The sequence below is a fragment of the Staurois parvus genome, unplaced genomic scaffold (genome assembly GCF_062004578.1).
Source record: "Staurois parvus isolate SC_StPar_1 unplaced genomic scaffold, SC_StPar_1.0 ptg000332l, whole genome shotgun sequence".
Classification (NCBI taxonomy): Eukaryota; Metazoa; Chordata; class Amphibia; order Anura; family Ranidae; genus Staurois; species Staurois parvus.
Genome location: NW_028318128.1, coordinates 1,257,949 through 1,272,944, shown reverse-complemented (window position 1 = coordinate 1,272,944; position 14,996 = coordinate 1,257,949). Strand labels below are relative to the sequence as shown.

At 40.2% G+C, this 14,996-nt stretch overlaps 1 protein-coding gene across 3 annotated transcripts in view; it reads left to right on the top strand.

Moving 5' to 3' along the window:
- NPL (N-acetylneuraminate pyruvate lyase) overlaps positions 1 to 14,119 on the top strand; it is a 37,330-nt gene extending 23,211 nt beyond the window's left edge. For all 3 annotated transcript variants that reach the window (XM_089683987.1, XM_089683988.1, XM_089683989.1), the window contains exons 6-12: positions 2,108 to 2,183; positions 4,582 to 4,674; positions 5,821 to 5,963; positions 6,091 to 6,137; positions 8,621 to 8,705; positions 8,794 to 8,833; positions 11,232 to 14,119. In XM_089683987.1, the coding sequence (XP_089540113.1) occupies positions 2,108 to 2,183; positions 4,582 to 4,674; positions 5,821 to 5,963; positions 6,091 to 6,137; positions 8,621 to 8,705; positions 8,794 to 8,833; positions 11,232 to 11,377 (630 nt within the window). In that variant the 3' untranslated portion in view covers positions 11,378 to 14,119. The remainder of the gene's footprint in view (positions 1 to 2,107; positions 2,184 to 4,581; positions 4,675 to 5,820; positions 5,964 to 6,090; positions 6,138 to 8,620; positions 8,706 to 8,793; positions 8,834 to 11,231) is intronic.
- The last annotated feature ends 877 nt before the right edge of the window (positions 14,120 to 14,996 follow it).

The window sequence follows — 14,996 nt, the reverse complement described above, 5'->3', positions numbered from 1 at the left end:
CCTCTGCTTCCCCGTAGTAATAGGGCTCCAAGGTTCATCTAGCAATCACAGGCATCAGGGGTCCCCTTTATTTAAAGCAGGCACTGCAGAAGGTGGTGCTCCCAGAGAGAGCCCAATAAGGGACGCCACATAGTATAATATTGTTTTGATGCGTTTTAATTGAATTTATTAATAAACAAAAGATAGTACTGACCAAAAATTCAGGATGGCCACCAGCGGTGGCTAGATGTCCAGATGCTGTAGCCCCTCTGACGCGTTTCGTGCTAAGCACGTCCTCGTAGTGTAAGTGCTAAATATCGCAGAACATAAATATTTAATGCATTCGGTAAATAACGCATGTTTTTTAGTAAATTGACTACTTTTGAAATAAATACCGAATGAGTTCTTTTAATTCAAAAATTCATGCAGTATTTATCTCTTAGTGAATTGACCTCAAAATCTTGATGGTTGGTAGTTTCCTTTCTTAAAATTGCCTAGTTCCCCAGCCTAAGGCACACTTTTCTTACTGGAGCTGGCCATACGTATACATTGTCCTAAGTTGTAAACCGTTTTTATTCAGTAGTAGTTTGTCACATTTGAGCAGTTGGGGCATAAGGGAATGATTTTGCATTGCTCCACACATGGTTGGAGGGCTTTTTGATTGATTTACTCGCTTCTCACCATAACCTGTATGGTAATATTGTCTCATTGGCTTTCAAACCCTTCTGCATAGAAGCCACGGTTTCCATAAACTGCTATTACAATTGCCAAAGTAAAACCTGAAACAGCTGTATGCAGTTTGAAATAAAGAGCTCTTTTAATGATAAGTTCTGCTTTCATAACATGTTACATGTTACACCCATATTCAAGATGTAGCATGTTATGAATAGACCAGCTTCCGCTCCCCCTGCTTTGACAGCTATCGGGGGAACTTCTTACCCTTGCTAGCTGTTGAAATTAAAAATTAGCGGCTGTCGGCTTGTAGTTCTCAATGAACAACCATGACGCAATTGAGCTCTGTAGTAGTTCATTGATGCTTCCTGTCAGCATATCTGCTTGACCTTACATCCCATAAAGGCAAGCAGATATACTGACCGGTGTGCAGGAGACCTGCATGGCACCAGCGATCTGCTGATCACTGGTGCAATGGTATACAGGCTCTTGCAACAAAAAATAATAAATGCACATTTTTTGTTACCTGCTAAAAAATGTCCATTTATTATTTTTTAGTAAAAGGTGAACTTGTCCTTTAAAATTGTGTTGTATTTGCACTACATAGAAGCAGTTCTGGATTACATTTGGATGTTGGGGCATAAAGGAATGGTTTGTATGGCTCTACCTAGAGGCCTTAAATTGAGGAGGAAGAATAATCCTATTTTTGGGATATGTGATGGAATGAGATATGTGAATACCTTCTATTACAATAAGGCTTTGCATTGCTGTGCATGGTTTTGGTTGGAGGACTTTTTGTTTGCTGTCACAATTGAATCAAACAATTGCATAAAAACAAAATTGATAGAATGGTGTTTACTTTACGGAGCAATACCTGGGTTTTTGTTGATTACATTCCACACAACATAGGCCTTTACAATAGAAATAAATTTGCTCAGATTTGCAGCATGTGTGTGTTTGTACATATCATACCTAATAGGATTGGAAGGGAAATCCAGTGATGCACACCGCATTGTGAATGTGTGCATGATGAGGGATCCTACTTGTAGATGTCTGTCAGTGTCATTGTAATACTAGCTATACACTAGTAGCATTTTTAAAACCTTTTTCTTTTTGGGAATGCTTCTTAGATTTTCTAAATGATGCCTTAAATTGTCATTTGATTTTTGACATCAATGATAAGAAAATTCAAAGAAGCAGGATTTTTTTTTTTCTCAAACAAACACATTTCTAACCGTGTATGTGGTTTTGTTTGGTAAAGTCCTTTTGTTCCAAAATCAAATGTTAAAGGCAAGCTAAATTTTGATGCAGTTTTGAATGATGTTCGTCAAGCCGTTGAATGTAAGAGAATTTTGTTTATAAAAAATATACTAGTGTATGGCCAGCTTAGGTACAGTAGTCTGGACAGTGCTCCAGTTGTTAACATTATGGCTGTCTTTCATTGTCATTCATTTAGGCTGCCCACGCAGCTTCTTGTGGAGCTGATGCAATTAGTTCTGTGAGTCCTTCTTTTCTCAAGCCATCCAGCCAAGGTAAATAAAATACATATTTCTGTGTGTGTGTCACCTAGTGCCTTGGCTGCTGTTAGATGCATATTTCAAAGTTTTATATTGTTTTTACAAACGTAGTGAAGAATGATTATTTGGTTTACATGTAAACTTGAATCAATCTTGCCATTCTCTTCTGATCTTCCCCTTTTTTAAGAAGATGTTTTTACACCTAGAACTACTATACCAGGTTGTCAGCTGCAACAACTACACCTGCCACCAATTGTTTTTCCACTGCCAGTTGGTTATAAGTCTTACTAATTTTAGGGCCAGTTCACACCACGAAAACGCATTCTGGATGCGTTCCGGATGCATTTTTGCTGACAGTTCACACCACCAAAACTCACTCTGGATGTGCTTCTGCATGCACATTTTCGATTCATTTTTACTACATTACAGTGCATTATTTCCCCTCATATGGTGTTTTTTTTTTTTTTTAAATGCATGTTCTACTTTTTTTTTTTTTCTGCACTGAAACTGATTGCACAGGTGATAACTATGTCATTGGAACCCATATAATCTACTGTCTGTGCATTTTTGATGCAAAAAAAAAAAAAATGCACTAGACTACATCTGGTGTGAACCGGCCCTTATGTTTTCTTGAAACAAGAACCTCTTCTCCATTTCTAAATCATGTGGCTGTTACTCAATACATAAAGCATGCATAGTTATTTGCATTGAAAAGGATGTTCACCTTATAAAGCAGGTACTAACTGTAGGTTCATGTACATAAGATGCACTGTGCAATGACCTGCCTTTCCTGTGCTTTAAAGGAGAAATATAGTTCACGCTTCTTTGGCTATACTTCTCCTAAAGCCTGCTGTCGGATGACGTCACAGAGCCGGTCCAGGGTTTGAAAAGATCCCAACCGGGATCCACCCAGAAACCTTGACTGGCAGCTGGATCAGCCTCTCTGCTGCGCAGCTGGGAGATTGAACCAGCCCCTCTGTCTTCTCCACAGCTCGGCGCTCCAGTGAACGCGGGCGGGGCAGGGCAGAGAGACAGTGACTGATAGTCATGGCTCTCTGCTTAGAGCAGAGGGGGGAACTGAGTGATCAGTGGTGTTTAATCACTCTGTTCTCAATGAATATCTGGTGGAGGACAGATGCAGCATCAGACCGATGCTGCATTCACCTAGGTGAGTATAATGGGGGGTTTTAATATATCCCATACTTCCCTTTTAAAGCCTGTGTTTATCACTGAGGTAATTGCAGGTTATAGGTAGACAGAATTTACATGTTAACGGAAAAACTGCAGTAAATGTGAATACAAATGTAGGGCAGCTTGCATCCTGAATTCACCTTTTCTTAACTTACTCAGTCTTACTCAAGAGTTCTATTCCCACCCCATCTATTGGCCATAGATGGGTTGTTTTTTATCTGTTCAGCAGATTCCCCCATGCACACTCTCAAAGTGGCTGAAGGAATCCTCCCTGCTGCGCTAATGTATTCTGACAGTGGGACTTCTCCACTAACAGAATACACAAATTAGGTCTGCAGCCGATTGGCTGTAGCACTGACCGAATGAAGGATCCCTAACATTACCATTCGAGAGAAGCCGATCATTAAATTGACTTCTCTCTAGCAGGAACAGCTGTAGTTGAATCAAAATTTGTCTGGTTCTTGCTGAACCAGACAATTTTTCTATTCATCTATGGCCAGCTTAAAGTGGTTGTAAACCTCAGACATGCAATATGAACAAAGCATATCCCTTTCTATTGTGTACTTGTCTCAGTTAAGAGCAGTAAATGGAATTTCTGTCTGCTGCTTCATTCCTCTGCTATGAATCACTTTTGACAAGTTTTCCTAACACCAAGAGAAAAAAGGGGATAGGGGAGGGATCTCCAGCTCAGCAGCCTGTATTTGACAGCCTCCGCTCATTTCCTGTGTGCTGTTTGAATTGGAGGGGGGGGGGTGGTCCTTTGTCCCTTGGTCCCTCTCTCCAACCAGAGCTTTCCTTCCTAAGCTCTGCAGTGTGTAATTTCAGCTCTCTGCCCCCTGTTGTTTTATGAAAGCTCAGACAAGCTTTATAAATTCTGGACCGTAGATAAACAGGTACAACTTATGTAGAAGAATTTATTTAATCTTTTCTATATAATCTGAGGCCAGTCAGTTTTACAGGGTATATGTAAGAGTTTACGACCACTTTTAAGGCTAACCATACACAAGATCTCTAATGCATGGAAGAATCTGCACCTGCCCGCTCTCTTGGATATTTGAATACTCAGGCAGTGAATGCATCAGCCAGGTGGCACAGACAGGGCCACCCATGGCTCTGTAATTTGGCTGATCTTTCTTGCTTTACCACAGCTGCAGTGTTTCCTAGATTGTATTATACTTTCAGTGATTGGTTTACTTTTCTTATTTCAACTTTTACTTTCTAGATGCTTTAGTCCTTTACCTGAAAGAAGTGGCAGCAGCTGCACCCAGTCTTCCCTTTTACTACTATCACATTCCGAGTTTATCTGGTGTGAACTGTAAGTATGAGAGGAAGGTTCAATAAATGAGGGTGGATGTTTCAAAGTAGTTGCAGACTGGATCATGAAGCCTTATTGTAGCTCTGTATTTTCAGGGGAACTCCAAAGCAACTACATTTTTCTTATTCATCCCCTGCTGTAGTTGTCAGTTAAAAGGCAGTGTTCAGGTTGGCCAGAACTGCAACAATACGGATCTGTTTATGTCTTATTGTTTGTATACGATCTTATGTAGCACACAACATTTTACTACCAGAACAACTGAACTAGTCTGGGCATCATATAGGGTTCCGTGTAAACCAAAGGTGGCTTTGCACATGTATGAAGTGGTGTGACAGATTTAAGCATTGCTTGCAGGGATCAGGCCGTACAGGGTTAAATGGAGATCATCAACAAGTGTTTCCATTGTCAGAGGTACTCTTTATCATACACGTTTTCCAATATATTACAAATTTCTGCACAAATACATGCTAGTTCCTGTTTCTTTGAATGAAAGGGAAGGAGGCTGTCATTAAAGGTACATGATCTCACCTTTCAGCCAAGCCAAGGAGAACACTGTGGTAAGTTCCAAGCGCTCCAAGGTAATAGAAGAAAATGTAAAGATGTCTCGCAACTATCTCTGTCAATGAGACATCTGCTTGTGTCTGTGGCAGAAATGGGAGAGTAGACTTAATAATGCACCAGCTCTTAGTACCCGGACACACCAACGCGACTTGTCATGCAATTTTGTAGTTTCAAATCGCATGACAAGTCACACCCTATTGTCTGCAATGGAAGTAGTCATTTTGGTGCTATTCCAACTCCATCTGAGTTGCACTAATTTTGAAAGACCTGCATGTGCCTTGCCTCCCTCAGGAGTCTTATGCCCTGAGGTGTCAGGGAAAGGTCTTTCCTATTTGGGAGGAAGCCATATGACACACCCTAGTGCACTTCGTTGTATTTACATGAGCTTTTTTGGTACACATTGATGTTTTGTTTTTACACACTGCACTTAAAAAAAAAAAAAAAAAAAAAAAAAAAAAAACCATGTCTGTTTTGATCTTATGGATCATTTTGTATAGGTGACAGATTCATTTTTTTCAGCTCCTATGGCCCTAGATAGATGCACATTGCTTCAACTCTTATGATCCTATGTTTTGCCCTACATAGATCAAGTGAGAAATCTGGTGGGCAAGATGCAGCTTCACATCCCATCATTCCGAGGAGTTAAATTTAGTGATGTCAACCTGATGGATTTCAGCCTGTGTATCCATGAGTATAAGGAGCTTGATTTTCTCTTCGGTGTAGATGAGGTGTGTGCTTTGTGTTTGCTTGTTTTTGTTTTGTCTGTTTTTGAGGTTTTTTCTAAGGTTTTTGTTTATGTGAATGGAAACTTTTGTAACATTTTGTGTTTTTTGTTTTTATTTTTTTTCCATACAGCAACTCCTAGGAAGTCTAGTGTTTGGTGCGCATGGAGCAGTGGGCAGGTAAACGGAACTTTTTGTTATGGTATGAACATTATGTCAAACAAAGCGCAAACCTCTTTTTACATAACTATTGACAATTATATGGCCATAGAACTCCACCCAAATATTTTTGAACTCAAGTGGAGCTCCAGTCAAAAGTTAAAAGCAATGAAAGTCAGCAGCTACAAAAACTATAGCTGCTGACTTTTAAAAAAAACAGTCGCCTGTCCCTCAATCTAGCGCTGTCCTCACCGCAGCCAGGTTCACCAGCCATCCTGTGTCCCCTGCGCTGGCATCTTCAGTGTTGACATCCGGCTGTAAGAGCTTGTGGCTTCACAGCCAGGTGTCCACTGCACATATGCGAATAGTGCTGCACTTTGTGAATGGTGCCAAAGTCTTCTGGGACCTGTCATGTGTTTCAGAAGACTACGGGGAGGGAGGGAACAACTTCCGCTTCCAATCTCCTAGGCGAGCGCAGCAAAAGTGGAAGTGGGTACCTGTCCAGTTCCGGGTACCCCCCCCCCCCCCCACTCCCCAAAGGTCTTTAGCAGAGAACGAGGGATGAGGTCTTTAAAGCAAATGTCCCCTTTTGGGTGGAGCTTCTATAAGATAATCAAGATACACTATGCGAATTTTGGCCAGTTTCTGATGAAATTGTGCCCTGTTGGCTCCCTCCCGCTCACTGTCATTCAATTCAAAAATCAAAGGAACAGGTGGAAAATCATTGACTGAACAGCAGCTGCTTCCAGTGAGATGCAGCCACTGCTCAGGTATTTTGTCAGCACTCCTGGCAGTTGTCAGAGTACAGGAGGAGGATTTGTCCTTTGGTGCTGTGTGGAGTAGATGGAGGAATATGTTAGATGTTTGTGTTTAGCCATTTGTGTATGACCAGCCTAAACCTGTGTGCTTCCTGTGATGCTGGTCTAATAATTAACTTCTATATGAAGCACTTCTTCCTCCAGTTCTCCTGCGACCTGCTGCCTTTGCTTATTCTGTATGTTCTCTACAGATCCCTATAAGAAAATCTTAATGTCTTGATGCAGCACAAAGGTTTTGGTTTTGGAAGAGCTGATTCTTGATGTGTTTGGTATGGGACAAATGGTATTCGGGGGAAGTATGGGATCGATTGTTTTTGACTACTGTTAGTCCATAAACTCTTTTATGTGCAGGACTTTATGGACTCTGTGGGAACTCAAATGCTAGGTTAAAGTGAGCTTTTTCTTTCATTTCATAAGTAATATGGCATGAAATTAGGATTGTTATGGTGCTTTTTAACCACTTGCCAGCTGGTCACAGTAGGTTTACTGTGACCGGGTGCCAACTGCAGGCTCTGCAACATAAACATTGCGAGCCTACTTCAGGTTTGGGCGAACGTGTGACCCATACTGTAGCTGGAATTTTAACAGCAGGTCCCGGGCCAATGATTTATGGCTGAGACCTGCTGATATGCTGTGTCCAATTAAAGCACAGAGCCCTGTGTTTACAAACAACACAGGGCTCTGTACAGAGAGCAGCGATCTGGCTAATTCTTCCCTCTGCAAAAACAGGGAGAAAAAAAAACCAGCCAAATCTTAGTAAAAACCCTTGATGTTAACCCCTTCCCATCCAGTGTCATTAGTAGAGTGACAGTGTACAGTATTAGCACTGATCACTAGATTACTGTCACTATTGATGTCCATGTCAGTTAGTGTACCTCCCAGCTAGCATCAGCTAGTGTTAGATTGCCTGCCACACTATCACAGTCCCACTATAAGTCGCTGATTACCACCATTACCAGTATAGTGTCATAGCTGCATAAATTCCACTATCTATACCATAGTTTTTAGATGCTATAACTTTTGCACAAACCAATTAATGTAAACTTATTGGGATTTTTTTGTTTCCAAAGGCACGTAGCAGAATAAATTTGGGGGTAAATGTATGAAGAAATTTGATATTTTGTTTTATTTTTTTTTTCTCAATATTTTTGGTCTTTTTTTGTTTTATATATTAAAAAAAATAAAAAACCCAGTGGTGATCAAATACCACCAAAAGAAAGCTCTATTTGTGTGGAAACAAAATGATAAATTCTTTTGGGTACAGTGTTGCATGACCAGGCAATTGCCAGTTAAAGTAGCACAGTGCTGAATAGGTGAAAGTTTTCATTTTAGTATCCTTGAGCCACCTACAGTAAGCTTGTTGATTGAAAGCTGCAATTCTACACACACACTGAGTTATGGCTGGGTCATAGCCACACTGGAGTGAATAACCCAAGTGCTTTCTATTGTTTCTTTGCATTGAGAATTTTTCATGGTTTATTCTTTTTTTCTATAAAATTTACACATTTCACTATTGTTACCCTGCCTCTGTTCATAGAGCTTTGGTGGAGTTATTTTTTATCCAGTACACGGTGCTCATGTCACGATGCTTTAGAGATTTGTAATCTGTTGTCTAGAATGAGAAAATAATTTGAAATGCTTATGAAGCTGGTTAGTAATATTATAACACAAACCATTTCTTCACAGTACTTACAACTACTTGGGTTCTACCACTCATAAAATGCTGGCGGCATTTGAAGAAGGCAATTTAAAAAAGGCCCGGGAAATTCAGGTACTTTCCTTTTCATGTTAGTTTTGGTTTCTTATAGCATACGCCTTATTCTGAAATTCTTGCTAATCTGTATTTTTGTTGTTTTCAGTGTAAAATACAGGAATTTATGGCTTTTGTTTTTGCCTTGGGTAAGTAAATTTTGGGCTTTGACAGCTGGTACCTAATGTTCTGTTAATTGTTTAGAAGCACAAGTTTGGCACCTTTGAAGTATCAGTAAAATGCAACATCTCCCCCTTCCAAAAAAAAGGAAGACTATTCTAATTATTATTTAACTGTGTCCTTTTGTGTATGAGAACAGTCCTCATAAACAAAGTAAAATGTAGCAATAGTGAGCGCTCTCCGTTATAGCAGCTGATACACTCAGGTAACCACGTAAAAACCTCCAGTATTAAGTGAAGAGTAATAAAGTGCAGCGCTAAATAAATGAAAGTAAATATAATATATAATTCAATATACAGTCGGTGCTATGAATAATGCCAGTAAGCGTATCCTTCTTAATAGATCAATGGGGAAACCTCCTGCGCTCAATCCTAATAAACTAGAAATAAGCTGCTACACCTGTACCTTATACCTAAAGTGAAAAATCAAAATAAACAATAAGTGCAGTGCTCCTAATTATAACTAAATCCCTATATATACAAATACTGACATAATAGTAAATAAATGTAAATAATATTGAAGGAAAAGTGCAACACAATAGTGCTACAAGTGAAAATAACCAATAATAGGCCCCCTATTAGAGGGGATATATCTAAAAACTCAAGTGCTCAGTGTCATTACCAATGATAGCTACAGTCATGACAACGCAATGAGTGAACACATCACTCAAAAAAAGTAAATAAACAAAATGTGCCACCAATGTCCACAACATACAATACACATGCAGGTGAATCTTGTGTGTTGGTAGGTCCTGGTGATGATTGCACACTCAGTAAGATTGGCCCCTCACCTCCTTGCTGCAACCCTAAAAGGGTCAAAATGCCTTATGGATCACTCCTGGATCCTCCTGGGTTAAAACGTATCCACAGGAAATATCCTAAATGGCTCTTATCTGGACATATCAGCTCCCACATAATCCACAAAGAAAAAAGCCTCCATAGTGCATTATCATTTATTGCTTGAGTAAAAGAACATATACAGGACACTCACATTTTTCCTCTTGTACAGAGCATATAGAACCTCATGCATGGGTGTACTTGCTGGGTTCTTAAGGGAGTCCAAATATGGCATCTGCGCCGGAAATGACATCACCTACGCGTTGCATCACCTCTCACATGACTTCCTCAGGGGCAATACCGTGCAGCAACGGCTGTGGCAGGAAGTGACGACAAGGGCCTGTAGGTTGTTGCTGCACGGTATTTCCCTTCTTCAGAAAGAAAGGAGGAAGCCCGGACACGGCGGTGTGAGGAGAGCTCAGTGTCCTGACCAGAGCCCGCCTTTAAGTATGCAGAACCTGAGAAGTTCTTCAATATCCAGAGAAGGGGAATTCCTGTAATCAGGTGGCTGACCCTGCTGATCCTTAAGGAGACCTCTGCAGCAGACATCACCCATTTACTGCAGAGCTGTCCAATAGGAGATGGATGTCCCAGATACATACATCACTACTCTGATGCTCCTGTTTTTGGTTATATCAATGTGCATAATCTATGCGCTTCTGGTAAGCGCATAATTTTATCATTTGCTTGGAGCACCATTAAGAAGGATACGCTTACTGGCACTATTCATAGCACCGACTGTATATTGAATTATATTGGGACTTTACTGTCATTTATTTAGCGCTGCACTTTACTATTCACTAGTCCTCATAAACAAATTATCTGATAAACATGGCAGTGACTCTAGTTTCTTGTTCTTGGTGGCAATACCCTGAGCTTTCAAAGAGCCTCTGCAGCGTTGCCACCGCAGTGCACATGCTTCTCTTCTGCTAAGTAGGCCATGTCTGCACAAGTACAGGCCTCTTAAATTGATGCTAAGATGTGTGGGGTTCTTCTAAAAATGCTTGCTGCCTGACTGTGGCATCAGTACTTTGAGTCACAGACCTAAAATGTGCTTGCTGTGAAATAAGTATCAGAATTTCTTGTCTCTGTACTTTGTTCCAGGCTAGTCACTCAGGAAGTATTGAAGCCAATGCCTGAGCATGACAGCCAGGTAACTAGCAGTTTCAGAAGGAATGGTCAGCTGCTGTAGCCTTTATAATTCTCACATGACAGGTTTCCTTTAAAATGCTATGCATGTAAATGGGCATCTGTGAAGTACCCCACCACCCCCAACAGGGATCCTGTGCAATGCTTTCTGAAGTGAGGGTAAAGCCACTGAAAACCATTGATGCTCCAGCATCATTGCTCACAGAGCAGTAGCCAGTGGTTCTGACTTTATTTGTCCAGAAGTGCCAAACAGTATGGAATTTTTTGAGTTTGTTTATTATACAGTGCAAAGTGTAGTGAACCAGAATAATCAATAAGACATTGCTTTGAAGTAAAACCAGTGCTGATTGTATTTGAAAATATTTGTGTTATTTCTTTGCAGGCTGGGGTTTACCAGAGTTTAAAAACATAATGTCTGTGACATCCGGAATAGATTTGGGCCCACCACGGCTACCTCTGATGGCAAATTGGAAACAAGAGCACCCTGAAACCGTTAGAGCAGAGCTGAAGAGACTTGGCCTAATGTGAAGATGATTCTAGCAGTGGACAAGGAGAAGCTTTGAAGAATGTCATAGCGACACAGACTCGGCACTATGGCCTCTAGTGTACAGATATGGTGCAGAGCTTAACTCTGTATTTAAAGGCCAGGCCATGCAGAACTAACATTTTTGTTGCACTATCACTATGTGGCTCCTGAGACCAACTAATTTCAGTAGTGAAACCTCCTGTTGGAATTCCTGGTTCTCACATCATCTTCACTCATTTGTCTCTGAGAGAGTCTCAATATGACTTATGCTTGCCAAGAAAAAAAAAAAATCGCCGGATAATGGCCAGGAGAATTTGGTGGACCTGGTAGATGTTAGTTAGAATCAGGAGTCCCTCAAGACATCAAAGTGGAATTTTAGGCAAATACACAGTTTAAATACTTTGTTTACTATTTTGCTTGTCAAAGGATTTGTAATTCTGTAAATCCAGTATTTTGGTTTACATGTGTTTTTGCCCACTGCAGTACTGATTAGGTGACACACAGTTACTAATTAAGCAATTCATGTTTCTGGTTTATTGGCTCAGCTTCTTGTCATCTCTTCACCTCCAGCCCTCCTCCTTGGACAAAAAGTAGACATCATCACTTATGTCTAGTGAGTCTGTACAGACCTAGAAAGCAGAATGCTGAATGAGGACTTAGTAGACTTTTTTCTGACTAGCAGAGAGTTATGTATCGCAAGAAGTCTTACCAAAGTAACAAATCTTTTGATGGGTAAACTAATAAACATTTATGTATTTAACTCCTATATTTAGTAGTTTGCCTGAAGTTCTTCTTTAAGAGCAGTCAGCCAGTGTCTTCCCAGTGCTGTTTGAATTTTTTTTGGTCTGATTGTGTAACCACTGGAATCATTACTTCTTACTAACATACCTTGGTGGAATCCCCTACTAATTTGTGTATATAAATACGTAAAATGCAGCGCTGTACAATATTACAAAACCTGAATGCTAGTAAAGTGAGAAGAGTGACATACTCAAAGTGAAGGCGCTCAAAATAGCGCTAAAGTGAATAATATTGCATGAGTGTCCCACAGAATATCAGCGAGTACGTGATATTTGCAAATAAATATAAAGTGACAATGGTGAACAGTCCAATATTAAATAAATGGATAAGATGATTTGGATGAATATCAAAACGTCCAATAAATCTCCGTGATGAACGGGTGAAAGGGACTCTGTGCTAGATAATGCTATATGAATGCACTCGCCAGAAGCGCATATTAAATGCACATAGAAATATATCCAGCTCTTCCACAGGTAGGGAAAACTTCAACCAGGAAAATCATGGTATGGAGACAAGAAAGACACCACTGGCTTCTCACAGCATTACAGGGATGACTCCGGCACCTCCACTGGTCTCTCGCTGTATTACAGGGATGACTCAGGAAACCCCTCCACCATGGACAGAGCCAGCAGGAATAATGCAAGCTAAGGATATACAGGTAGGAAAAAATGGATCTCTCCACATCCTCAACTGCCAGGTAGGGTGTTTTTAGCCTAACTGAGTCCTACAAAAATACTCATAGAAAGCAAAGCTGTAACTGTCAATCACATTTTCCCTTTTCTCGTTTCCATTGCAGTATGGGAAATGTGTAGGAGAACATGTACTGTTGATCTAGCATATACTGTATAAAGAAATGTCACTTCACTTTTAGGCCTCATGTACACTGCTGCTCCTAAACGTGAGTTTAAGAGCTTTTGGCATTTTTTGCCAAAGCTCCTGAACTCAACTCAATAAAAGCCTGTGTCCATGTACACATAGGCTTTTACCAGAGTTTTTAGAGGAAGTTAAACGTTCCTCTCCTGAAGGCAGAAGAATTGTGCTTGAGAAGAACGTTTTAGCCAAAAAGTGCTAAACGTGGCAAAAGGCGCGTAAATGTTAGCCGCAATTAGAGTTTGGCTGTTCATTTGATTAGCCAGAAAATTTTCCATTGACATGAATAAATATCCAAGCGCTAACCGTATGTAAATGCATGCAGCCATTTTATTCATGTCTATAGAAAATACTCTGGCCAATCAAATGAATAAAAGTTCAAGCTCTAAACACGGCTAGCGTTTAGACGCAAGTACACACATTTTTTGCCAAGTTTAGTGTTTTTTTGGGGGGGCAAAAACTGCCTCTAAACTCTGGTAAAAGCCCATGTGTACAATCAAATAATTGTCCAAGCACTAAATGTGAGTAGCCTCTACCGTATTTACATGCATTTTGCTCCATTTAACATTTTTCTGCTGCCAGGAGAGCTAAACGTCTAGGGGAGTTCATGTATACATGAGGCCTTACAAATAAGCCTGATCACTGAAATTCCAGGCATCCATTTGCTGGCCTTTTCTTGGCTGTCATGCTGATCCTCTTGTTTCACATCTTCTGTGTCTCTGTGCAGATTAAAGTTAAGACTTTGCACACTGCAGTGCTTGTTCTGGATTGGCACTCCTAAATACTAATTCTTGACAGTCGGCATGATGGATCAAGGAGAGCAATGCCAACCCACGTATTTGACTTTGCACAGATTTCCTTAAACTATGTATGTACTTGTTCATGTTACTTAGTTTTTTGTTATTAATTTAAAAAGCTCAGGGTCCTGTCAGTCTTCTCATTTGTTTTATAAATACGCAAATTTATGTTTCACATGTACACAGCCTGTAATGAACACTGTAGGTGGGATTTTGAATACATTACACAAAATTGATTCACAGTAAAGTCTAATAAATCATTTTCTAACTTTCCAATTATGTTTGTGCCATTTTGTCTATCCAATTATACCTGTTAAAGATATTTACAGGTCATCGATATTTATTTTTTTTTATCCAGCCTCAGTCTGTTGTTTTACTGTATTGCTATCTCATGACAAACAATATGATTTTCTTCAGTTAAAACACAATCCTCATATGATGGCATCTTACTGTACGTTCTGAACAAAGAAGACATTGTTCCAGATCAGTCAGCCACACTGTTCTGCGATGGAACTGACAGGTGCTGCCACAGCTCACAGTTGATGGAGAGAAGTAAAAGAAGTCTAGACAGCCACACTAAATGTGATTTTTCTTTAAAAAAAAAAATAATAATTAGAAAAACAGCAACGGAGTAATGTGTATGTGTATAGCCCAGCCTTTTTCAAGAAGAGTGCCTCCAGGTTTCTTCAGGGGTGCCTTAGCAAAATGCCTAAAAATTGTATACACGCTAGCAGGTGGATCAAGCCTGCCTTTTAGTTACACAAAGCCACAGGTTTTCATTGTGCATCATTACAACTTTCTAGCCGCCGGCGAGATAAATACCAATGATGTTATCAACTGATAAGGACATCAGGCTCCTGCAGAGCATCCTTACTTGCCTCCACCTCCCCTGCCCCTCCTCATCAGCACTGGGGTCACATTAGCAGAGAGAGAGAGAAACACTGAGGGAGAAGAGAAACAATGGAATACTAGTCCATACCAGTGTGCAAAAGTGTGTTTGCTTTGGAAGAATAAATCACCTCTAACATTGGGTGTCCTAAATGTGCAAATGTTGTTACATTCGGTAAAACCATTAGTTTTTTACATTTTGTAATGAGTTCCTCAAGATTGTGTGGAATTTTAAAGGGTGCCTTTACTGAAAAAAGGTTGAGAA